We start from the raw sequence: 24,116 nt of genomic DNA on the forward strand, positions 1-24,116 counted from the left end.
CAGACTAGAGACAGTTTTGAAGGGTCGAGACGGGAACATAGGGTCCACGGGACTGTGTAGAGACTAGAGACAGGTTAGAAGGGTCGAGACGGGAACATGGTGTCCACGGGACTGTGTAGAGACTAGAGACAGGTTAGAAGGGTCGAGACGGGAACATGGTGTCCACGGGACTGTGTAGAGACTAGAGACAGTTTTGAAGGGTCGAGACAGGAACATAGGGTCCATGGAGAAAGACCCACGGGATCTGTAGAGAAAGATAACGCGTCATGAATTTAACAATCATCTTTATTTTTTTTCAAAATTCATACATTAATTTTCTTCATAAATTTGATGAATTCGAATTGATTAATGGCAATAAACATGCCCCAAACAAAATGCCCCGGGCCGGGTCGTTTTTTGAAAAAAACGGTTTGAGAGATTTAAGGAAAGTTGATTTTATTTTTTAGAAACCAAAATAATTACACTCGTGTTATTCATTCAAGATTATATTTGAAATTAGTTTAGCTTTACCAGTAAATATATATTATTTCTGGGAGGAAATCTCGACGGGAAATTGCTTACTTCGCATCTTGAATTTTTACTTCTGTTGACATTGGAGGCGTTTTCTTGGTAAGTGCAGATCCACACCTCTCGTGATTGACGCAATCTGCTGAATGACAGAATCCAGGCTAAAATCTTTCTAGTGAAGGTATCTAAAAATTAACCAATGGCAAACCACTGAATTGCTGAATTTTGAATCTGAAATACGTATTGATATTAAATGTAATTGATTGAACCGTTTACGCGGGGAGGTGCGGATCTGCACTTAAGCTTATACCGTTTCCATCATTCGATCTTTTCAATGAAAAGTTTTCAAAAATCTAATTTGATTTTTTAAAATTGTTGGTAGGTTCACATGCGAAAAACGAATCCGATACGCGCCGTAGTGTTATAGTTCAAATAATCGACTGTGGTGGCGCTATTGTACGGTAGGGTCGAGACGGGAACGGGTCGAGACAGTAACGGGTCGAGACGGGAACGTGGATGGCTCATATATATATGACATGATGACTGTGTTCCTTTTCAATTTAGTTTTGAAATAAAAGATTTTTATTCAATAAATCATTGTATCAAATCCATTTGCCACATCCAAAAATTGTTGATGATTAAAGAAATATCTCGAGTCAATAAAATCGAATTGACTTTCGACCAAATCGCAGCGCCACCTAGCCCGTTCGCCATATTGAAAAATTCGCCGTGCGTGTGAATATTGTGCCGCTGCACGAGGGTTTATCTCGTTTTTCTCTCTCCCCTGCTCACTGGAAATTAATGAAATTCGCCGACGACGAAGACGCCGTGTGAATCTCACTGAAAAATCAACAAAATGCCAACCAGTTGCCCTTTACCTCCTAAAGAGAGTACACTATTTAAACGAATATTGGTGAGCATCATCATCGATCACACAGAACGGATACCGCATCGCCGACAATTCCATCACCCTGCCACTGGCCATCCATTGATTATGAAAATCAGGGTCCGATCTAAGGGATGAAAGCCACTTGCCCGGGGGGGGGGGGGGGGGCGAGCATTTCTGAAATTTCGCTTGCCCCCTCCAAAAGTTACTTGCCCTACACAGGCAGTTCGATTGGTGGCACTATCTGTTGTATCGGGTGGGAAAAAGCTTTGTGACATAAAATTGCACTAGCCCGGGGTACAAGTGATAATGATAACCTACTAATTGCCCTTATGAGAATATACTTGTCCCGGGCAATCGGAAAAGTGTTAAGATCGGATCCTGTGACAACCTCCATATTGTTTTTTATAAGACTAACTTGGCCTTGCTATTCATAGGTTTTCTAAGCCCTAGGCATGCTAGGCTTGCAGTAGAGTTTTTGCCAAAGGCATCATTAGTTGCTTTAGACAAATCAAAAGGCAGTGTACTGTCAGTGAATCGGTGATTACTAGTTTTGGCTGGAATGGTCACATACACACATTTTTCTGCTATTTGTGGTGAATATTGCTTAAAATTTCAACATCCTCGTCAAAAAAGAATAGGAAATCCATTTTTGAATAGTTGGGTGAGGTTGCTTGCATGTAACAAGTTGTTGATCTGATCTGAATTGTAGTACGCCCTTGAACAAATTCTGGTGGGAGAAAGGTTATTGTACAGGGGCCAGTTTCACAAAAAGGTTTAACTCTTAAATCGATTTAATTTCTTCATTAATTCAGTTTATTTTAAATCGATTTAGGCCTTAATCCTTTTTGTGAAACTGGGCTTGAAGTTGGGCAAATGTGACCCTCAACAATATTATCATAGCCACAGCAACTGAAACTCACTGCTATTCTCTTGTTTATACCCTGTCAAATTGATTTGGCTGAATGTCCAGCCACACAACTCCAGTTGTTTTAATTTGCTATTGGGCGTAGTCTGATTAAGGTCCTTACGGTTTATTACAAAATTCAGCGAATGATGAACTGGACCATATATACTCAGGCTATTTGACAGGAGTTTGATGGGCATCACTCAGTCTGTATCCTAGTTATTTAACTAATCGTTGGTGGTAAGATTTGATATTCGCATGGGCTTATACCAGCGTATGTGGTTGTTGAATATATAGGCCTGCGAAAGTAATCCATGGACAGGTTACGAACTAGATAACATACCTAGTTAATTGAGTTGTGAAGTTGTGTACAGTACAAGCGATAGAGTCAATAAAATTCAATAAATTCTTTTTTCAGAAATGCTACGAGCAAAAGCAATATAAGAATGGGTTGAAATTTGCAAAGCAGATCCTCACCAACCCGAAGTTCACCGAGCATGGAGGTTTGTTCATGTATTTAATCTACAATGACTTATGGACAGATTTTCTGGTACCTACTAACTTCATAACTTAACAAATTTCAGAAACTTTGGCGATGAAAGGTTTGACGTTGAATTGTCTCGGTCGGAAAGAAGAGGCGTATGATTTCGTGAGACGTGGTTTGAGAAATGATCTCCGCAGTCATGTGTGTATCCTTTTCAAATGTGAGAAATAATGCAGGACCTGTTTCCATATTTCATATGGCTACCATGACAGTACCAGGAAATTGAGACAAACTTAGAAATTTGAAAATGATATATTCGGTAATTTGATCTAATTTGAGGGTGGAACTATTTAGGAAATTTATTTTAATTTCATGTAGCTGTTTAGAAATGTAAAATTACTTAGCCCAAGTGCAACTTTCTTTAGCATAATTTCTTGAAAATAAACCGGTCACAGCTATAATGTTGATGTTAGAGTTCATATAGTATGATGGATGAAACGTTATTGCAATATGTCAAAGATATGTATAAAAAGACAATAACACATCGTTATGATTAGTCAAGGTCCCTTCTATCAACTGTTTCTCTTGACTGATGGATGTCAGGTTGGCACGTGTATGGTTTACTTCAACGATCTGATCGGAAATATGACGAAGCGATCAAATGCTACCGCAACGCCCTCAAGTGGGATAAGGTAATACGAAGCTCTAAATTCAAAATTTTCTTCTGAAATTTTTTGATTCAATTGAAATCAGGGAATTTCTCTTTATGTATTTTTTATCATAGGTAGCATATCATCAATAATACGTGCATGTATTGTGTATATTGTATCATAATTCTAGCATGGGAGTGTGTAGTCTCTCGATCAAATCATTTTCATTGATATTTGAATCAAATAACTAGCTACATTAGCCAGATGATGGCGATACACCCTCAGTGGGATCTATTTTGAATCATGTACATTCTACCAGCTGACTTAATGAGATATTTTTCAATTTCAGGACAATTTGCAGATTCTGCGGGATTTATCTCTTCTTCAAATCCAGATGCGAGATTTGGAAGGATATAGGGTAAGAATTTCAATTGATAAAGCAATTATTTCATCGGAGTGATATAGAAGTTTTATACCGTAGACAATGAATTAATTTTGACTTAAGTCTTTTTCGTATGTCTGAAGTGTCTTGTGTCTGTACAGTGTTATCATATGAATGGTATTTTAGGATACACGTTATCAGTTATTGGTGCTCCGTCCGGGCCAGCGAGCTTCGTGGATTGGCTACGCCATGTCATATCATCTACTGAAACAGTTCGATATGGCGTGGAAAATTCTAGACGAATTCAGAAAAACACAGACGGTAAGTTTCGCTTCTTCACAATCATCAATATCTTGGCACTTCCTGACTCTATACAGGGTTCTTAAAGATCAGGGAAAGAGGAAATTCTGGCTATACTTTTCTCTGCGGGAAAGTCCGGGAAATCTGACTCTTGAAAATCAGGGAATTTGAATTTTTTGTGTCTTGTTCATGCTGGTAATGAGGAGCTCTAGAAAACAGACCCAACTGAGGATATCTTGTAATTATATCAGGGAAGTTTTTCTCCAGGGACAGGGAAATATCTTGGAATTTTGGATTCCCTGATGTGTAAGAACCCTGAAAAAAAACTGGAATGAATGTTATCGTGTGTATAATGCCAAATGATTTGTGATCTTCCAGGTAAAGCCTTTCGATTACGAGCACAGTGAGTTGTTACTCTATCAGAACATGGTACTGAGGGAAGCAGGCAGGTATCAAGAAGCGTTAGATCATCTAAAAAACTACGATATCCAAATGGTCGATAGAGTCGCTGTTCTTGAAACTAGAGGCAAGTTAATCCAAACCTGATTCAACTTTTTGATGTTATATTCGCTTAAACGATTTTTCAATGAACTTAATTTTTCACATTTCAGGCAGTATCCTACTGAAACTAGGACAGAATAAAGATGCGGAAATTTTGTATCGCGAACTAATCGACAGAAACCCGGAGAACTGGTCGTATTACGACGGTTTAGAAAAAGCGCTCTGCGTGAAAACCTCTCAAGATCGAATGAAACTCTACACGGAGCTTGCCGAGAAATACCCGCGACCTATCGCTCCGAAGAAATTACCACTAGTCTCTGTCTCGGGTAAGTGACGATCGTGATAAGTTTAAGGGTGTGGTCTCGGGGGTCAGTTTCTTGGATTAAATTCATTATGCTAATACAAGGTTTGTCCGTGGTCCCGTTGTGCTTTGCTTTGGTATTCATTCCTTTAGGTGACATTGATATATCAATCTTGGCAGTTATTGCATTTCTTCCCTTATCGGCTCCTATATTAATCATCATTGTGTGGCATTTCATTTCCAGGTGATATATTTAGAAGTTTAGCGGATAAACTATTGACACAGGGATTAAAAAAAGGTGTGCCGCCATTGTTTGTAAATATTAGACATGTGTATACAGATCCAGAAAAGGTTAGTGTCTTATTCCGAATTAGTGAAACTCATATTTGGCTAATTGAACAAGATAACTTATTTTACATGTTTCTCGTTTTAGGTGAAAATATTAGAAGAACTGATTACCGGTTATGTAAAATCGTTAGAATCCGATGAAGTTTTGTCGCCCGGTGGTGAAAAGGAGCCGCCGTCGACGAAGTTGTGGGCTCATTATCTTCTTGCGCAACATTACGATCAGTTGGGTCAAGTCAAAATGGCTTTAGAACATATAGACCAACAGATAGAACAAACTCCTACTTTAATTGAACTACATGTCTTTCGTGGTAAATTGTATAAGGTCAGTGTACATTTTAGTAACCTTGGTATGCAGGAAACTAAGAAGCTTGAGAATGTTGAGTCGGTCTATGAGAATCATTGAACATGTATTGTGTTGCAGCATGCTGGTGATATTCAAGAAGCTGTGAGAAGTTTAGACGAAGCACAATCGCTAGACACAGCCGATCGTTATATCAATTCGAAATGTGCTAAATACATGTTGCGTGCGAACATGGTGAAAGAGGCTGAAGAAATGTGCTCGAAATTTACGAGGGTAAGTGGCGCACTGGGGGCTAAGTTAGCAGGGTCCCTACGACTGCTTAAAAACTCCTTCAATTTTGAGTAATCTGCAATTAGAAATGCTGGTAGTTGTACAGAAAACGACGCCTGAATCAGTACAGTTGGACCAGGATTTGTTTTTCCCCAATAAGGCAGTTACCAAATAAGAAATCAAGTTTAGTTAGTGTATAGGATAAAAGTTGTTTACAAAACAATTGATTAACGGATTTACTGAGATAAACAGAGTTGACAGTAATTTGGAAATGAAAGTGATACAGACACTGTCTTGAAATTTTCTCTTAATACTCCTTGTATTCAGGAATGACGGATCTGTAGGGACCCTGGTTAGCTATACCGCTGTCATTGTTTAGTTCATGTAATGGCATGTTTTTGTATCCAATTTTCTAGGAAGGCGCGGTCGCCATGGAGAACTTGAACGAGATGCAATGTATGTGGTTCCAGACGGAATGTGCAGCAGCCTTTAAACGTTCAGGGAAATGGGGCGAAGCGCTAAAAAAATGTCATGAAATTGATAGGGTAAGAATGAACTGATTGACAGGTTCACAGTTATCAAACGAAATTTAACTGAAATGTACCAATCCAATGCAACGTTTTAACGTGATAATCGGCTTTTATTTTCAGCACTTCTATGAAATAATTGAAGATCAGTTCGACTTCCACACGTATTGTATGCGTAAGATGACGTTGCGAGCGTACATCGGTTTGCTGCGACTCGAAGAAACTCTACGTAGTCATCCATTCTATTTCAAGGCAGCTAAGCTGGCAATTAATGTAAGTTTGTGCCTTCAGGAAACAGCGCCACTGCTTAGATTTGAGACTGGTTAATGCTAGTTTCGTGTCATAGCTGGTCTAAGATTGGCGAGACCATTATTCCCCTGAGCCCCAGAGATTTTCAGAAACTGGATAAATTACATTTTGTTTAGTTTATTTCATTTATTTATTTATTTATTTGCTTCAGACCATGAAGGTTCATTTATAATATAGTTCATTCAAAATTCATTTTGTACAGTTAGTACAACAACTACAAGATAGAAGGGGTTTATAATTAGTACAAATTTGATTAAAAAGAACTGCATCTAACTAATGAAAGCCAATAGGTATTGAGTGGAAAATCAATTGACTTAAGGGAAATAAGTAGACCATTGGAGCTCACAGATAGTCTTACACTGAGGGAATTGAAGTTAATAGTTTAAGTTCGATGGTTCATATAGAGATTTTGTAAAATTATCTTTGCTTTATCAAAATGGCACCTGAATAAGCATAGGTTTTTACCTTGTCTTCAAATTGCAGATTTATCTAGAACTGTACGATCATCCCCTTACCGATAGTAATCGAGATGAACAGGCAGACACAGAGAATCTGACGAACGCCGAATTGAAAAAACTTCGCAACAAACAACGCAAGGCGCAGAAAAAAGCGGCGAAGGAGAAAGAACGACAAAAGGCCGAGGCGGACAAGAAAGAACAAAATAAACCGAAACCGCAAGACGTTGAGTTGGATGGGCCGAAAGAGGAAGAACTAATTCCTGAACGTTTAGAGAAGGTATGGTTCAAATTCATGCGTGAATCAATGATGTGTCTCTCATCAGTGTGGGTGGTGGGATTGTTCTACGCTAGCGGATACCAGATATTTATGATTCATATTTATGATTCAAACGTTATTTTCAGCCTGAGAAACCATTAGAGGAAGCTATCAAATTCCTAAAACATCTGCAATTAATGGCCAATCAAAAAATCGAAACGCACTGCTTGTCATTTGAAGTGTACTTTAGAAAAGGTATGTGGTTTATTGTGTTGTTCTGGTTGTCCCCTTCATGCTGCCTTAAACGACGACTGTGCGACGAGTATAAAATCTGCTGTTTCTCTAGTATTTATTGTTATCTTAACAGGGAAATTACTTCTTATGCTAAAAGCAATCAAGCGCGGCTATGCAGTTGAACCTAATCATCCACATTTACACACGTGTATAGTTAGATTTATCAAATTAGGTACGTTCAAGAAATCAAAATTTGAAATATGGCAGCTTTCTTCGCCATTTCGAGGCATGATTGAACATCTGTTTGTGTTTATTTGTTTTCAGTAAATGAGAAAAGAAACGAGTTGGATGTTTCGCTAATGAAAGTAATAGATCATCAAACATCGGTTATATTCACGTCGAACGATCCGTTGTTGGTAAATGAAGAATTCTTGAAAGCTAACTCATTATCTTATCCTCACGTAGCTGCAGGTACATCAAAATGAGATGTTCGAAGTATTATATTAATTGTATTTATGTAAATACATTTGCCTCAATTGCTTTTCATCGAACGAAATGATTATTTTTTTTTTTTTTAGCTGCCAAAATGATGTTGCATTTGGATTCTTCGTCTCAGAAGAGAGCCTTAAACAAAATCATGACCATTGATAGTTCTACGAAGGATGCATCAATTGAGGTAAGATCCAATTTGCTACATCTGTTAGAGTGTGATAAGTGTTTATTTCATGCCACTCATTGGTCAGAAAAATTGGTCAGTAATCAGAAAAATCTAGAATAACTTTTGGGAATTTGACAAATTTTCCAAAAAACCTGGAAAACTCTTCCAGGGAATTTTTCAGGGAATGTTATTAACCACGCGTTTCTTTATCAATACCTGATTCATAGAAAATTAATCAATTGAACCATTTTTAACCAAGAAATTCACTCCAGAGATTTTTTGTTATAACATAGAAAAAAAATCAGGGAATTTGTATATAGGTGGAAAATGGCCACCCTGTAAACGATGTTGTGAAGTAAAAATAGGTAATTCTGAAGATTTTCTCAGAACTAAAGTTGGTTTAGTTAAGTTTAGCATTCAGTAGTTCATGCCTCGGGTCAGCCATTTAGCAGTTCAGGGTATGATCAATACAGTTTGATCAGTTCGAGCGAAAAATCCCCATTTACTATTTCGTATTCATTTTCTCTTTTGATGCGTTATTTTCACGTAGGTTTGCAGTCAGTTACTCGAATCGTTGCGACGAGGCGAGTTCGGCAAAGTCAGCGCTGAAGATATCGAAGCTTACCAGGTGAATTGCCACAACCTACACCCCTATGCAACTGCTTTCATTAGTAGTCCGAATGGTAATTCTGCTTACACCAACACGACGACTGAAGCGCCACCATTGCTAGAAAACGGCACGGACTCATAGGAGACACTGATTCGTTCGGGCTAGCTGATTATCGAAGAACATTTGTTGCATTGGTGCTTTAAGAAGAAAAAAATTACGCGCGTTTATTCCTTTTGGTGTTGAAAACAGAAATTCGGGACTTACGAAAACAACGTCTGCTTGAGATAAATATTATGATGACTATTATTATTATAAATATATAAGTACGCGTGTGATTGGAAGAGAATATGACATCGGACTGTGACTCGGGACTGCCACTTTCTATGTTATAAACATAATCGAGATAAATGAAGATGAAATGGTTTAAACATTTGTTGGCGTTGATAGGATACGGTATGTTGTGATGACGTGCTATCCAGTCATTATGATGAGACATTGATTTGATAACGAATGATGCAGACTTTTTGATAAAAAGTTATTTAATTGCGGTGTGTTATTATTAGTTGTTTATATAGTGAATCAGTTGAATTAACCTGTTAAACGTTCTTTATTTCATCTCCTCTGTATTGCATACCGGTATGTGAAATGTTGACGACTGATTTCCTATGAGCGGTACTTGATTTTTTACAAGGCTTCCCATAAAATATATGTACATGTACATTCTGACTGTTAGAGCCAGAAAAATCTTGTGTCCTTCATACATAATACTTGAAATGTAGGTCGGTCATATATGATTATCGAGTGTATATATTTTATGGATAGGCACACCTTATTTCATCAAGTCTTTTCGTGTGATTGAGTTGAGGAAGATTTTTGAAAATACGTTCGTATTAGATGATAAGAACTTCAAGAAAAACCGACCTGGTGCATGAAGTCAGTAACCGGAATGTGTGCAGTTCTGGTTTTAATCCATGATTACGCATGTGGTAACTGACTACCGGTTTGGATCATGTTTTCTAAGCGTTTTATTGTATCTCGTTGATGAATTACGTAATTTATTGATTTATTTCATTTGTACGTAACGTATAGAGAGCTTCGGTTGAAAATATTTTTGATCTAAAAAAATATTCGAAGTTGACAAACTCGATTATGATGATGACCTAAAAACGCTTTAACTCTTTCGTTTCTTGCTTTGTGTTTATCGTATCAACACAACCTACAACAGTGTTTAATATTAGATAAAAGCTGGATTATTTTACAGAATTATATTGAGTTCTGTTTCAGATTTGTATAGATGACGACAGTAGCCAACAAACTTTTAATAAAATTCCTGTTTTATACAGAATGAAAAAAGAACTTCTTTTTTTCTGAATCTGTTTTTTCTCAATTGGATGAGTTGAGTCGGGATATTTTGTGGGGCCAAAGGACAGAATTCTTATGAGTTTTTGTTCTATTCTCAGTGGATATGGAAAACGTATAGAAAAACAAAATGAGAATAGAATATTCCTTCAACATATTATGTCTGGCTACTTTTCGATATCAACTGGGAGTTATTGCTTTCTAGATAACACATTGTTTATAGCCACTACCTACACATAACACTTTGGAGATCTATATAAAAAAAGGTCGAAGAGGTATAATTTAGGGTTACTTGGAAGGATGAATGGAGCGAGGTGGTGAAATTTCATATACTTATGGTTCCCAGAAAACTGAGGTAATTATGGACAAATTTCGGGATTCGAACCTGATTCGGTGCTACAATGTCATGGACATGATGCACTTACTACACTGACAGTTTCCAAATGGTGCAGCAAATTTATTTCAATACGTTTTCCTTTTGCTAGGTGGAAGCTGACAGGCTAAAATATGAAAAAGTAACGTAAGTAGGAAATATTTTTAATACCTATATTCGGGTTTGCTCTTAGTTTTTTAAAATATCCAAGTTTTACGATAGCAAAATTATTAAAGATCAATCCCAACCTAGATTTTATTTAAGAAGGCCAATGTCGTATAGCAATTTCTTCCACGATGACGAACTCCTTGTCAACAAGAAATGATGATTTTTAAAGCAAGATATAAAATGGATCTCAATTCTCTTGTGAACAGGTATTAACTGTAATTTGCGTCTGAGGAGATCAAGATGAATTGAATGTTGACATTTTTGCATCTTGTTGAAGAAATGGATTTACTTAAGCGTTGTCACAGCTGATATACTGGTTTGAAACTGTTCGTCCATCATGATGGAAGAAAATGCAATCGGGAATGACTACCAGGCCAACTCCGCGGTGAGCGCTGTTGAGAAAAGCGTTCAAAGACGTATATTTAAGATAATCGTTATCGGTGATTCGAACGTCGGTAAGACGTGTTTGACGTTTCGATTCTGTGGCGGAAAATTTCCCGAGCGAACCGAAGCAACAATCGGCGTAGATTTCCGCGAGAGGGCTATTGAGCTCGATTCCGAAGTTATTAAGGTATTGTATGATTCTTCAGAGGTTGATCTGTGAAACAGCACCCAGTTCCGCAGTTGTGAATAAGAATTAGATTTGACTCTCAATGAAAATAAAATACAGTAATTTCAACTCAAGAGTTAACTCTGGAACTCTTGAACTGGCCGGTAGTTGAAAATGAACTTGCATTTTACTCTAGGGACCAAACTTGACATGAACTGCAACTGGGTTCTGATTACTAGTACTTTATATTACAGTAAGTTGAGTTGATTTAAATTGCCAACTTACTGTAATTTTGAATTAGTGAGACTGGCCCAGACTTCTTAGAATTCTAAGTAGATTAATACAGCTTGAATGAAACCAATATGAAAATAGTATAATTGGGAAGCTCCGATGCTCCTGTGGCTAACAATGATCCACCAGGTTCGCTAGTAAATAGTAACTCGGTCCTTCGCGTTCAATTTCTACATTTCAATGAAAGCCGAATGAACTTAAATAGATCATTATTTTTAAGGAAAATAATGAATTTGAGATATATTGGGTCGTGATAATGTTTAGATTCGGAAGCCAAAAAATTCAGTTTGATGTTCATTCATAATGAACAAATTTTGACTACATAAAACTGAGTACTCATTGCGCCATCTGGTAGGATAACCGGTCTTACAGCTCCCCATTGAATACTTGTAGCTTGTAAATCTGTCCGTTTTGTAATGTTTTTCTAGCTTCAACTGTGGGATACGGCCGGACAAGAGAGATTTCGTAAGAGTATGGTTCAACATTACTATCGCAACGTCCACGCGGTTGTATTCGTTTACGACGTTACGAAAATCGTCTCGTTCGACAACATGCCACACTGGGTCGAAGAATGCGACCGTCACAACTTGACGGCCGAGATCCCGCGTATTTTAGTCGGCAACAAATGCGACCTGAGAGATCGCGTCGCCGTCAGCACGAACATGGCGCAGAAATTCGCCGACACGCACAACATGCCGTTGTTCGAAACGTCGGCGAAAGACGACATCGAGTCGGACCACGTCGACGCCATATTCATGACGCTCGCGCATAAACTGAAGAACTCGAAACCGATGATGCCGCCGGCGTGGGCGCGACAAAATCAACGAATTGCCATCGGTTCCGATCATCATGAATACGTCGTACACGATGACGAATCGGACGATCGAGATAGCTGCGCTTGTTAAATCAGCAGCTGTAGAATCGGGTGCTTTGTTGTGTTTGTTGACTGGTGTCTCTCGGGGAGTTTCCGTCTTTGGTAATTCTATCCAGTTACTCGCAGTGATTATTTAACCAGAGTCGACAATTCAAATTCTGTTGTTTACCTGACGCAGAGTAAAAACGTTTTGGCCATTTGCCTTATTACCATCATGTATACGTGTATTGCACGAATCTGTTAGATTAGGTCTAGAAACAGTTCAATTTAGGACATAAAAACCCTGAATGAATCTTAATATGATCTAGAACCGATGAGAAAAGAATACAAGAAGATTGTATCTTTCACTTGAAGTCGTTGTTTGGACAGTATCATTTTTCACAGAGAATTGAGCCAAGCCTGTACCTTCGACCTATACAATATGTGAAGCAAGTTACACACACACTTTTCTCATCATTTCTATTTACCAGTATCAGTTTCACAGTACTACCGTACCTTTTCCTAGGTACGGGATCTACGTATCGTAGATTCAGCAGGCTTGGCTGTAATGAAATAACAAGTGCCTACACTATTGTACCATATTGTCACTGGTAGTAGATTAATGGCTACGATGTATTTGTATTCGTCATTTTTGATGTTAATGTACTTAACAAATTTATGTATGTATTAACATATATGTATTGAGTGTTTTAATGTCAGTCCAATTTTATTTCAATCACAGTGTGGTAAGGATAGATGGGAAAAGAAGCAATTTATTAGGCGTTAGTGTAGTGGGGAACTTTGGAACTGCACAAGTATGAATCAAATTTTTCTCCATGACTTATATGTGTATCTGTATTTCATTGTTTATTCGCATGGCACCAAAGTTTTTTCATCTATTTTTGTGAAATTATTCGTCTGAAAAATTATTATGTACTTAATTAATGAAAAAAGTATCTCGAAAAGTTAATATAATTGGTTAATTTCTCATAAATTCTATTTTTGACTAATTGTAATGTTTTTGTAGACTTTTTATTCGTTTCTAAGATTAAGTGTTTAGTGTGATTTAATTAAAAATTGAGCGCCGTATAAAATTTCAAAGTTTTATTCATTGTGGAATGATGTTTTGAAAATGATATAGTTATTCAATTGGTGGAAGCCAATTTCAATAAATTCGCAAGTTTTGTGATCTTTTTTGGACTTTTATTATCACAGTCATAATTTAAACTTCTATTTGCTTACCGGTAATTTTCTACTAAAGTTTTTTCAACTCGTCATGCTTTCATGATATATATATACTACATGCAATTGTGTTGTAAACAAAATTGTACACCGGGCTCACGGGACTAAACTCTGTGACTTGATAGTTAATTAAACCTGCATTTTGAATACGTTCCTATTTGATAAAATGTCTGCATTATATTTTCGGTTTATATTAAGGATTTCATAGTTATTACTGGTTAATGAAATGAATTACCAGGGCTATTCGTGTGTGTTGTTTTGAGCCAGTTAGGACCACAAAAAAAGCTATATACTTGACATTACTATGCAGCATTTAGGCATTTCATCAAAATGTTTTCTTTTTGTCAGCATTTCTATCAGCCTTTTATTGTGGTAATTGGTGTATTTTAATGATACATTGTATGTACATGTACATAGCTTAGCTACACTTATAGCATTTGTATTATTCTTTGACCCTCGACATTTGGGTGCATTATGAATCATGTATGGTGTCTAGTGATGGTTAGATTAATCAATCGTTGTAAGGGGTGAAGAAAAATTGGAAATAAATTCTTTTTGTTTTTAATGATTGCCTTCGGTTTAGATTCATTATTTTTTGCCGGACGAATAACTGAGCCGAACCAATAGAGCGCCCTGGTACCAGCAAGTGCTGCCCTCTTTCTGTAGACACTCAGGACTTCAAGACTGTTATTCAACCTCTACCGGCTAGTTGGATCTATTTCCGGGTCGGATTGCGGATTGCGTCACCTTTTTGCAGTATTTAGTATTATTAAGGCTCGGAAAAATTGTATCTCCAAGTTAGTAGTGAAATTGAAATGGCAGACGCTGCTGGCGACGGAATTGCTGCCATGTCATTACAAGGTAACCAATAGAGAATCCATGATCTATTGATCAACGTTGCAGTAGGTAGGCGCTCCTCTCTGCAACACACACACACACAGGACAGGGGCTCGTATCAGAGTAAAAAGTTGTAGGTATTGTAAAAACGATAATCTGTTAATCCAATGTATATAGTATATATAAAATAATAAGGGGGCTAACGACGCTCACAAACTACTCAACTTCAGTCGCTTACTATTTCGTTATTTCTCATCCGATTTTGATAATCCAGGGCAGGCATGATATAAAAGCTAATAGCTTCCTGCTTCTAACGAAACTAATCCCGTTAACTTCCAATGAATAGTTCATGAATTATATGTCTTTGAAAGCGAAATTAGGGCCGAAATCGCCTGGACCGAAAATGCTATGACGCCGGTTTTTGCCGATTTCGAAATTCGAAACGTTGAGTTCGACACGAAATCTTTCACCGATTTTGATGGTCGAGGGCTTCAAATGCGCAAAACATTCTATATTTTCTAAATATTGCCATTGTTTCATTAATCCATGCGATCTTCCAGCTTTGCAAACGCGAATTTTCCGATTTTACGTCAAGTCACGCACTCGACACGCGATCTCAAAATGGTGACCTTGAACTTAAACTAGCAACAGGTCCGCAGTGAATTATATTTCTTAACAATTCAATCAAATAATGTTTTATCTTATTTAAGCTAGAATAAACACGATCAGGTTATAATAGATTCTGAATTTCACGTAAATATACACAGAAAATAAATTGGAAATAAAATTCATTTCGGTTCGGCATTGCGCTAAGCATTGTGGGAGATGACAGTCGCCATTTTGAGATCGCACATGGAGTGCGTGACTTGATGTAAAATCGGAAAATTCGCGTTGTTAGCCCCCTTGTTATTTTATATATACTATATACATTGGATTAACAGATTATCGTTTTTACATTACCTACAACTCTGATACGAGCCCATGTGCTCTGCAAGTCTCAGCCTCTGGGAAACCGCTCAGCACCCAGCAGGCTGGCGCGCGTGCATAAATCAAGCCTGAAGAAATCATTACCGTCAGTCCATCCAAACATGACCATATTTGCACAATTGTGGAAATCTTAAGGATTCGGAAAATTAAAGAAGATTGTATCTATAATGATGTATCATTTTGACCAATGATAGTTCGACAGGCTGAAATTAAAAATAAGATTGCCTTCTTATTGTTATTGGAAATTGAAGTCCAAAAAATAGTCAATGTCATATTCAAAAAGTGAAGTTCGTGTCACTGAATCATTTACTGTTTGAACAATAAGTGCAAGTCTGACAGCCAACCATTCCATGGAAAGTAAACTGAGTAAACACATCTGATCACCACCACACTTTCATTATTTTCAGATATTTATACATCAGAAAAAAATGGCAATGATGAAACTGCCGATGGTTCGCAAGGAAAACCATTCAAAACCATCTTAGCTGCCATGATGAAATTTAAAACGGAACCGCTGCCAAATATACATGTGGATGGAAAATCAGAGGGAGTAGTAAGTAGTAGTAATGAAAAGTTTCAGATCAGGGAATTTGAGATCTGCATCAGGGCAATATCAGGGAATTTAGGATACAAACATCTGGAGGAACCCTGAAGTATTGAAATGTTTCAACTGTTGTTTGATTTATGAATCAGTATTAAGTAAGAAGATATAATTCATTCTTTCTATCCCAATTTTGTTGTTTCAGGACTGGGAATTGGCGTCTAAAGCGCAAATGAAAAAAATGACAAAAATCTGGAAACGCGAATTAGCGAAGGCAGCTGATAGAGAAATCAAAGAGGTGACGTCTTCGTCTATTCTTCTGAAGATCCCGATCTGTGAGGAGTATTTTTTATTATCAGTATATTTTCTTTAGGCCGAAGACGCAGAAAGACGTGAAAAGAATCTTGAAGAAGCGAAAAAGATCGTTATCGAAGAAGACAAATCATTACCGCAAGCGCGGCTAATCAAAATCAGGGATTCGGTGAAAACTCGAGATACGAGAATTAAAGTGAACGGTTGGGTTCACAGACTGAGAAGACAAGGTGAATATCTGTTTATTCTTTATAGAAAGGGCTAAACAAAGCGTGTTATTCCCCAGCACGATGTGAGATAATTGAGTAGAGAATCATTGAGCATGGAAAATTTCCAATTATGCGCTTAGATTTGAACAGAAATTCTGTGAAAAATGAATAACAGGGTCAATCCCTATTTTAAGATATGAAAAATGGTTAGTCTACTCAATTTTAGTGGTTAGTGAACTTGATTTTAATTTTATACCTCTTTTTTTAGGAAAATCATTAATGTTCGTCACTTTAAGAGATGGTACTGGATTCCTACAGTGTGTTTTGACTGATAAATTGGTAGGTAACAAGGTTTTCTCGTAAAAGTGCATCCGATTGAGAATTTGTCCAACAACTTTTCCCCGACCTGAATAGTGTGTTTTGATCTATATTTCAAATTTCAGTGTCAAACGCATAACGCATTAGTTCTATCGACGGAATCTACTGTTGTTTTCTATGGCGTCATCAAAGAAGTACCGGCGGGAAAAACGGTAAGATTCTTTACCGAATCAAATCATAAAGCCTTCGAACAAATTCTGGGAATTCAGAGAAATATTAGCTTGCTTTGTCATGAAATATCGAATGGCATAGTTTTGTACTGTACGTGCCTGGCAGTCATCTGCTGTGAATCATACTGTATTTAATATGCAGCATGGATGATTTAATGTATTAGATAAGATCTTATGTTCTAGGCTCCAGATGGTCACGAGTTGCTGGTAGATTATTGGGAGGTTGTAGCTCTCGCTCCAGCTGGGGGAATCGATAACATTCTCAATGAAGAAGCCCATGTCGATGTTCAATTAGACAACCGTCATATGATGATTCGTGGTGAAAATGTATGTCGATTCTTAGATAATTTAAGTTAAACATATTTTTTTTTTCGAGTTATAGATTTGCTGTAGTTTTGTTCTACATGCCCAAATTTGTTTCAATTCACAGTGCTAATATGGGCATGTCTTTATGTTTTACAGACATCAAAAATATTGAAACTGCGCTCTGTGATCATGCAAGCATTCAGAGCACATTATTTTGACAGAGGATATTTCGAGGTAAATGTTTTAGGGTGACAGAGAATGGAATAAAAAATGAGTTATCATTCAATTGTTAGACTTATTGATCTCGTCTTATTCCAGATAACTCCACCAGCTTTTGTGCAGACTCAAGTAGAAGGAGGCTCGACGTTATTCAAGTTAGATTATTTCGGTGAAACTGTAAGTCACTTCGAATAGAAGCTTCTCAGTAGCTTTTTGGACTGAAACTGAAACGATGAATTTTACTTTTGATTTGCAGGCATATCTAACACAGTCTTCACAGCTATATCTTGAAACTTGTCTGCCATCACTGGGAGATGTTTTCTGCATCGCTGAGTCATATCGGGCAGAACAGTCACGAACGAGGCGACATTTATCAGAGTAAGAAATGCTATACTGAGCTATATGTAAAATTAGGGGGCTTTACACAGTTTTGACATTGCTGAGCTCTTGAGGCCAATACTGGACCTAGTTCTGAAATAAAATTACAGTCATGAAGTCTATAGCTACTTCAAACCCTCCAAGATCAGACCAAGCTTAAAGAGTTAAGATCATATCAAGTAACTGCAATTTGTATATGTTTTGTGAAATCTATGTTTCTGTTTCTGTGTTACAGATATACGCATGTGGAAGCAGAATGCCCATTTATTACATTTGAAGATTTGCTTGACAGACTTGAAGATTTGGTTTGCGATGTTGTCGATCGAGTGCTGAAATCTCCGTTCGCTCATATGCTCTACGAGTTGAATCCGGTTCGCAATTTTACATCTTATTTTGTATCCAAGTGTAGTTATTTTACTTCTGAAATTCTTTGACATAGCTGTCTTCTATGAAACAGGAATTCAAGGCACCGCAGCGGCCTTTCAAAAGAATGCAGTATACTGAGGCAATCGAGTATTTGAAGGAACACAACATAACTAAAGATGATGGTACATTCTATGAATTTGGCGATGTAAGTACCGTTAGTCAAGAAAAATTTGATAGTTAGATCCTCAACGTATTGAGCTTCTCAATTCCATATAATCTTTATTTTCCGTTCATTTACTTAGGATATTCCAGAAGCTCCGGAACGTAAAATGACTGACCAAATCGGTGTACCGATTCTTCTCTGCCGCTTCCCGACCACTCTGAAATCATTCTACATGTATCGTTGCCCGGAAAATACAGATCTTACAGAATCGGTAAGCGGGCAATCAATAATATTCTCCTAGAATTCAGTCAGCCATTGAAATTGGTCAAAATTGAGATTTGATTTTAAACGATACTTTTGTTTCATAGGTTGACATGTTAATGCCGGGAGTTGGAGAACTTGTCGGTGGCTCTATGAGAATGTGGGACGAAGAAGAACTTCTTAAGGGTTATAAACGTGAAGGAATCGATGCTAGTCCATATTACTGGTACACTGACCAGGTAAGCAGAAATATAAGGATTACTGGTTTCAGGGCAGCACTTGTAGTCGTATGAATTTTTTCGGCACCTGAAATTCCATGCTAATATCATAAACTTTCATTTCTATTTTCAGAGGAAATATGGAAGTTGCCCTCACGGTGGTTACGGGTTGGGATTAGAACGGTTTTTGACGTGGATTTTGAACAGATATCATATACGTGATGTTTGCCTGTATCCGAGATTCATTGAAAGATGTCGACCTTGAACATTCTTACTTACAGCTAACATTTTCTCAATATAATTATATGTATTACAAGGCTAGTAATATACACAAATTATGTGTGCTATGATTGGAATCTAAATAAATACATTGAATTTACTTGTCCTCCTACTTCGTCTATGGATTTAGTTGCTACAATAGACTTTGCTCAAGTCAAATCTTTGGATTGTATGTACATTGCGAGTGTCACAAATAATATTTCTAAAAACATCCGAGTTCTGAATGGTTGATCGAAGTCTGCTGTATTTCCTTCAAACAGTAAATCAATGGCTGGAGCAGTCACATCATTCTCCAGAGCAAGTGATTCCGAGGAAAAGCTTGTCGTGAGACTACAATGGAACCTCTATAACGACCTTGGATATATCGATTCCAAGTTATTACAAACCTGAAATATTGACACAAGCAGGACACTCAGTAATTTCATACTATATATAACAAACTATCAGTTATAAATAGCATATCTTCTCGTCTCAAGGTTTGTTGTAATGAGGTTCCACAGAACTAGGGCCTCTGTAAATTGTCACTTCCCAAATTGTACCATATGCCTGACTGAACATCACTTTGTTATGGCGACCACGATTCTGGAAATCAGGGGAAATCTGTCACACAAGCTCATACACACTAGAAATTTGGTGGATCAATGGAAGGATTGTGGTCAACCTGTATGTCTATCCATACTGTTGGGATTTTGAAGATGATTGGTCCTAAATATCAAAGGGGCTGTCAAACACTGATCATTTTATTTCTGGCTGAACCAAGGTCTCAGTAAAAACGATTTTCAACGTACTCGTTATTCAAAATGCATATCTTTATTTTCATCATCAATCAAATTTCATCGACTTAGAACTATTTATATCTATATGAAACTTTTTCCCAGCACCAGGCGGAGGTGCATATCCTAAACCGCCACCCTTCTCCGCGTACAGCTTCAAATCGAAAGCTTTCTGGAACTGATCTTCGAGTTTTTTGTTCAAATTTTCCTGCTCTTGCTCGGACATAGCTTTGCGATTACGCGCCAAAAACGGCGAATTCGGATTCACAAACTTGTTCGGTTTTTTAAATGCGTTCCCAGAAACGGCACCACTATCGGAAATGGCATGGGATTTGCTTTTATAACCACCCATTAATTTCAAAAACTTATTTGTGCGATCCTCCGAACCGAGGGTGACCTGTCCCCATTGACCAAAATTAGAAGACTCTTCGGATTTATTCACAGGGTTTTTAACATTTTCATCATTACTTCCGATTTTTATCTTTTTACTTTCATCAGTATCATTGATTGATGCTTCCAGCTTCCTTTTCTTTTCTTTCTTATTCTTCTTTTTTTTCTTAGAACTCTCTGTATCACAAGTATCTAATATCTCAGATGTGTCATTGTGCTTTTTGTCTTTCTTCTTGCCACTTATTTCGGCTGCTAAAGTCTCAATATTTGAATTAACTTTAGATTTTTTACTCTTTTTAACCATGTTATGAACACTATCAACTGCTGACTTCTCAACATCATTAATCACAATCTCTTCGGACTTTCTATTCTTTTTAGACTTCTTTGTTACCGGTACATCCACGATACCCAAAGTACCGGTACCTTTGCACTTTACTTCACTTGTTGGAGTTTCTTTTTTCTTTTTTTTAGCTTTTTTGGCCTTTTTGATTTCAGTCTGTGGTGCGACATTTTCTTCAGACATCGAAGATGCTTCTTCCACTTTTTTCTTATCTTTTTTACGCTTTTTAGACTTTTTACCTAAATTCTCATCTCTGTTCTCAGTATCGGCATGTACTGAAAGTTTATCAGTTTGTGAAATCTTATTCTTCTTTTTTTTCTTACGCGGTGGCTCTACTGAAACATTGTCCACTGCGCATTCTTGTGGTAGTACATCACTAGAGAAACTTTTTTCTTTTTCTTGTTCATCATGTCCTTTTTTACATTTCTTTTTACGTTTCTTTATCTTTTCTGTCGTCATAGCGAGACCTACAGGAAATAACAATACAATTGATTGATGATGTAAATATAAATAGGCCATAAATATATCATGGAACTTTTAAGCACAGACCATCACAGGGGCTCGTATCAGAGTTGTAACTTGTAGTTAATGTAAAAACGATAATCTGTTAATCCAATGAATATAGTATATATAAAATAACTGAAGTTGAGTAGTTTGTGAGCGTTGTTAGCCCCCTTGTTATTTCATATTCATATATACTATATACATTGGATTAACAGATTATCGTTTTTACATTACCTTCTGATACGAGCCCCTCTCTAGTGCAGACCATGATGAGATCTATCTCTTCTATCTATGCTATGCACAGACCAACAATCCTCACAACACGCACGGCACATGCTAACCAACAACATCATCAACAACAAAATCGAATATATAATACCACTCGGTCAACTGATGCCTGCCGACGGTACCGGTCGGTAATTCATCAATCATGCTCTGAATTATTAACAGATTAAAGAAATGGAATCACCTCAAAAGTACTTGGCTCAATCCTAAATACAGACAAATAACAATATCAGGACTCGACAAACATATTCCAAATTATCGAAATCTCTTACGCGATTCAACATTATCCATATTAATATCGACCAACATTCACCGCTTTTGAGGGTTCGAATACGTAAAATAACCATCCTCACTTGCCAGGGTGCGATTGCCTCAGCGGGAGAAAATCCGAAGCGGAGGATGCTCGTGACTCACGCTTTAAAAACCTTTGATGAGTATCAAATTCAGTAAAACGCTATTGATTTAAATCAGATGTGTTTGAAACCTTAAAACAACAGCTACATTTCTATTTGAAGATATTTATTCACATAAAGAAGAAAGATTAATTCGTTCGGAAATTTCGCCATCAGCAACCAAATATGTTTGTTCTCTGGGTGTAACTAATTCAGTCGTTTCTTTAAGTGCTCTTTGTTGAACGACAAATTCAGTGATATCTGTGATATTGACGATCCAATCATTAGCATATTTCTGTAATATCTAAAATGAGAAATAGAACGGGTTTGTGAGTCTCAACGCTAGGTTATACGGGATTCCTTTGGGATCAACAACTACTAAAACCAGACTAGAATACCTTGTGGAGTAATCAGATTTGAATACTATTAATTAACCTATGCCAAATCCAAATCTACTGGGGCGAATCATAAGTAAAATGATTTAATGAATTCCATACAACCAATTTTACTTTTTCCCACAAGATTCGTATTAACGGGGTTCCACAATACAGAGCACATAATTACCTGTCCTTTCAATCCTAGTTGAATGGCTCTACGGGATTGTTTTTCGAACGTTGGCGAATGATCAGGATCCCATTGTAATCGGACTTCGATCTCGTCTGTTTTGACGCCTTTGAGTTTCTGATACTTAGTGTAAAGATTAAATTGCACTTATTGAAGCGGACTATGGGAAGACAAATGCATAGCTTATTTCAGACAGAGTTTCATACCTTCACAGAAAATGCGTTACGCAGTATTTCGTCGAATCCTTGTCTTTTAATTCGAACGGCTAAAATTCTCTCTTGATCTTTCTTAGTTGCCCACCCACTACGATACATCATCCACAGAAAGTTGGTTTTTATCCACGACATTCGCGTGAAGCTGAAATCATTTCCTCCGAATCTGAAGAACAAAGATAAGATAGAACAAGGTTCAATAACAACAATTTTGTTTTGAAGTTATGATACGGTATTCGATTGGCGGAATTCTCCTTAATCAGAGCTTTTGATTGTTTAAAGCACTAAGCCGTTTAGCCTATTTTGAATGCATTCTTATCGCAGCTAGTTCGTGTGTAGTCAGCAACCTCGTTTAGTTTAACGATCGGATATTTTCACAAACCACATATAACGTTGGTATAAGCCCATCCGATTATAAAAAGCTTACAACCAACGATTAGGTAACTAACTAGTTCGTGTGGTGGCGGTGTTAGGACATCGACCAAGTCATGGTCATTAATCAAAGTATGCTGTTATAAGGGCTATTTCCCGCGCCAATGAATCTAAAGATTTTAAGACGTTTCTATGTATGTTCCACTCATTCACATGATGAACGAAAAAGCTCGTGCGTCAAATAAACAAGTTTAAACTATAAAATCTCCACTCGTTAGTGATTATTATAAGTAATTTTTTTTATAAGTCAAAAGTCGTTTTTTCCTGAACTCACGCTGAAATTGGAGTTTTTTTTATAGTCCCGTTTAAGCTTTTTACATTATCTACACACCCAATCTCGTCATATTATCCATATATCAGTCTATACCTTTGATTAACGACCGCATATTGTGCTATAGACGGCTTGAATGCTTGATATACTGTAATGGTTGACTCGTCGAACTGTGCTAGAATATGATTTCCATTTTCTGGCCATCGTTTTACTTGCGTCACGTACGATTCCACGTCTGAATTCTGCATTCCGTATATTTATAGTCGCCGTTTACGAACATTCGTTATACTGTTACCGATATCGCGAAAAACCTGATCATATATAATGAACTCATAGCGTCATGTCAAGGTGTTGCGCAATACCATTTGGTGATGTATCGCAGAGCGGCGCAGTTTTAAATCGAAGTGTCTGTATACGAGTTTCCACCCTTTTCTTTTTATATATATATATAGTACCAGGGATACTGGATGATCTAAGCTACAGTTGACCCCCAAACTTCAAACTCGAGCCCCTGTGGTTTAGTCAAAACAGATACATGTATTTCGTTTAGATTATGCCGGCACCGGCCGACGCATGCCGCCGCGGCGCAACTCACCATGGATAT

The 24,116-nt window shown here is 37.3% G+C and overlaps 5 protein-coding genes across 8 annotated transcripts; 3 read left to right on the forward strand and 2 right to left on the reverse strand.

Annotated features, from left to right (window-relative positions):
• The first annotated feature begins 1,224 nt into the window (after positions 1-1,224).
• LOC141905139 (N-alpha-acetyltransferase 15, NatA auxiliary subunit-like) lies at positions 1,225-10,214 on the forward strand. The gene is made up of 19 exons (XM_074793916.1): positions 1,225-1,420; positions 2,719-2,803; positions 2,885-2,989; positions 3,388-3,476; positions 3,784-3,852; positions 4,003-4,137; positions 4,495-4,646; positions 4,732-4,943; positions 5,163-5,269; positions 5,352-5,588; positions 5,688-5,840; positions 6,254-6,382; positions 6,488-6,637; positions 7,157-7,408; positions 7,534-7,642; positions 7,755-7,853; positions 7,946-8,092; positions 8,200-8,297; positions 8,830-10,214. Exons 1-19 carry the CDS (start codon positions 1,364-1,366, stop codon positions 9,028-9,030), a joined length of 2,586 nt encoding a protein of 861 aa, XP_074650017.1. The 5' UTR covers positions 1,225-1,363; the 3' UTR covers positions 9,031-10,214.
• A 285-nt stretch (positions 10,215-10,499) lies between these two features.
• LOC141905150 (ras-related protein Rab-33B-like) lies at positions 10,500-14,263 on the forward strand. Of its 2 annotated transcripts, XM_074793923.1 has the most exons (4): positions 10,500-10,603; positions 10,734-10,768; positions 10,996-11,360; positions 12,059-14,263. In XM_074793923.1, the coding sequence occupies exons 3-4, from the start codon at positions 11,127-11,129 to the stop codon at positions 12,533-12,535; spliced, it is 711 nt and encodes a 236-aa protein (XP_074650024.1). In that variant the 5' UTR covers positions 10,500-10,603; positions 10,734-10,768; positions 10,996-11,126; the 3' UTR covers positions 12,536-14,263. The 2 variants fall into 2 exon arrangements, with proteins under 2 accessions (XP_074650024.1, XP_074650023.1); XM_074793922.1 differs by lacking the exon at positions 10,500-10,603 and having other exon boundaries at positions 10,645-10,768.
• A 165-nt stretch (positions 14,264-14,428) lies between these two features.
• On the forward strand, positions 14,429-19,446 carry LOC141904988 (asparagine--tRNA ligase, cytoplasmic-like). Of its 2 annotated transcripts, XM_074793664.1 has the most exons (16): positions 14,648-14,695; positions 15,558-15,869; positions 15,957-16,102; positions 16,296-16,388; positions 16,464-16,632; positions 16,880-16,950; positions 17,055-17,141; positions 17,343-17,486; positions 17,622-17,699; positions 17,784-17,861; positions 17,941-18,062; positions 18,298-18,433; positions 18,520-18,633; positions 18,731-18,862; positions 18,960-19,091; positions 19,204-19,446. In XM_074793664.1, the coding sequence occupies exons 3-16, from the start codon at positions 16,040-16,042 to the stop codon at positions 19,333-19,335; spliced, it is 1,551 nt and encodes a 516-aa protein (XP_074649765.1). In that variant the 5' UTR covers positions 14,648-14,695; positions 15,558-15,869; positions 15,957-16,039; the 3' UTR covers positions 19,336-19,446. The 2 variants fall into 2 exon arrangements, with proteins under 2 accessions (XP_074649764.1, XP_074649765.1); XM_074793663.1 differs by lacking the exons at positions 14,648-14,695; positions 15,558-15,869 and adding an exon at positions 14,429-14,586.
• A 694-nt stretch (positions 19,447-20,140) lies between these two features.
• Positions 20,141-21,884, reverse strand: LOC141905838 (uncharacterized). 2 transcript variants are annotated; one of them, XM_074794898.1, is made up of 2 exons: positions 21,826-21,884; positions 20,141-21,319 (listed from the first exon to the last, which is right to left on the reverse strand). In XM_074794898.1, exon 2 carries the CDS (start codon positions 21,309-21,311, stop codon positions 20,172-20,174), a length of 1,140 nt encoding a protein of 379 aa, XP_074650999.1. In that variant the 5' UTR covers positions 21,312-21,319; positions 21,826-21,884; the 3' UTR covers positions 20,141-20,171. The 2 variants fall into 2 exon arrangements, with proteins under 2 accessions (XP_074650999.1, XP_074650997.1); XM_074794896.1 differs by lacking the exon at positions 21,826-21,884 and adding an exon at positions 21,591-21,652.
• A 276-nt stretch (positions 21,885-22,160) lies between these two features.
• Positions 22,161-23,977, reverse strand: LOC141905470 (uncharacterized). Its single transcript, XM_074794337.1, has 4 exons — positions 23,609-23,977; positions 22,804-22,975; positions 22,598-22,720; positions 22,161-22,337 (listed from the first exon to the last, which is right to left on the reverse strand). Exons 1-4 carry the CDS (start codon positions 23,758-23,760, stop codon positions 22,161-22,163), a joined length of 624 nt encoding a protein of 207 aa, XP_074650438.1. The 5' UTR covers positions 23,761-23,977.
• Positions 23,978-24,116: the final 139 nt, after the last annotated feature.

Source organism: Tubulanus polymorphus, chromosome 5, assembly GCF_964204645.1.
Source record: "Tubulanus polymorphus chromosome 5, tnTubPoly1.2, whole genome shotgun sequence".
In the NCBI taxonomy this organism is placed as follows: Eukaryota; Metazoa; Nemertea; class Palaeonemertea; order Tubulaniformes; family Tubulanidae; genus Tubulanus; species Tubulanus polymorphus.

What these genes read in the sequence shown, in the direction of transcription:
- LOC141905838 (XM_074794896.1), bottom strand. Translation starts at nt 21,624, where the DNA reads ATGGTCTGCACTAGAGAGGGGCTCGTATCAGAAG. An exon ending in AGAGGGGCTCGTATCAGAAG is followed by an intron (nt 21,320 to 21,590) that starts GTAATGTAAAAA and finishes TATTTCCTGTAG; the next exon opens with GTCTCGCTATGACGACAGAA.
- LOC141904988 (XM_074793663.1), top strand. Translation starts at nt 14,541, where the DNA reads ATGGCAGACGCTGCTGGCGACGGAATTGCTGCCATGTCATTACAAG. An exon ending in TCACAGACTGAGAAGACAAG is followed by an intron (nt 16,633 to 16,879) that starts GTGAATATCTGT and finishes CTCTTTTTTTAG; the next exon opens with GAAAATCATTAATGTTCGTC. An exon ending in ATTACTGGTACACTGACCAG is followed by an intron (nt 19,092 to 19,203) that starts GTAAGCAGAAAT and finishes TTCTATTTTCAG; the next exon opens with AGGAAATATGGAAGTTGCCC.
- LOC141905139 (XM_074793916.1), top strand. Translation starts at nt 1,364, where the DNA reads ATGCCAACCAGTTGCCCTTTACCTCCTAAAGAGAGTACACTATTTAAA. An exon ending in ACCACTAGTCTCTGTCTCGG is followed by an intron (nt 4,944 to 5,162) that starts GTAAGTGACGAT and finishes TTTCATTTCCAG; the next exon opens with GTGATATATTTAGAAGTTTA. An exon ending in TGTGCTCGAAATTTACGAGG is followed by an intron (nt 5,841 to 6,253) that starts GTAAGTGGCGCA and finishes CCAATTTTCTAG; the next exon opens with GAAGGCGCGGTCGCCATGGA.
- LOC141905470 (XM_074794337.1), bottom strand. Translation starts at nt 23,760, where the DNA reads ATGCAGAATTCAGACGTGGAATCGTACGTGACGCAAGTAAAACGATGG. An exon ending in TATGCGGTCGTTAATCAAAG is followed by an intron (nt 22,976 to 23,608) that starts GTATAGACTGAT and finishes TTTGTTCTTCAG; the next exon opens with ATTCGGAGGAAATGATTTCA. An exon ending in GTAACGCATTTTCTGTGAAG is followed by an intron (nt 22,721 to 22,803) that starts GTATGAAACTCT and finishes CTTTACACTAAG; the next exon opens with TATCAGAAACTCAAAGGCGT.
- LOC141905150 (XM_074793923.1), top strand. Translation starts at nt 11,127, where the DNA reads ATGATGGAAGAAAATGCAATCGGGAATGACTACCAGGCCAACTCCGCG. An exon ending in TCGATTCCGAAGTTATTAAG is followed by an intron (nt 11,361 to 12,058) that starts GTATTGTATGAT and finishes ATGTTTTTCTAG; the next exon opens with CTTCAACTGTGGGATACGGC.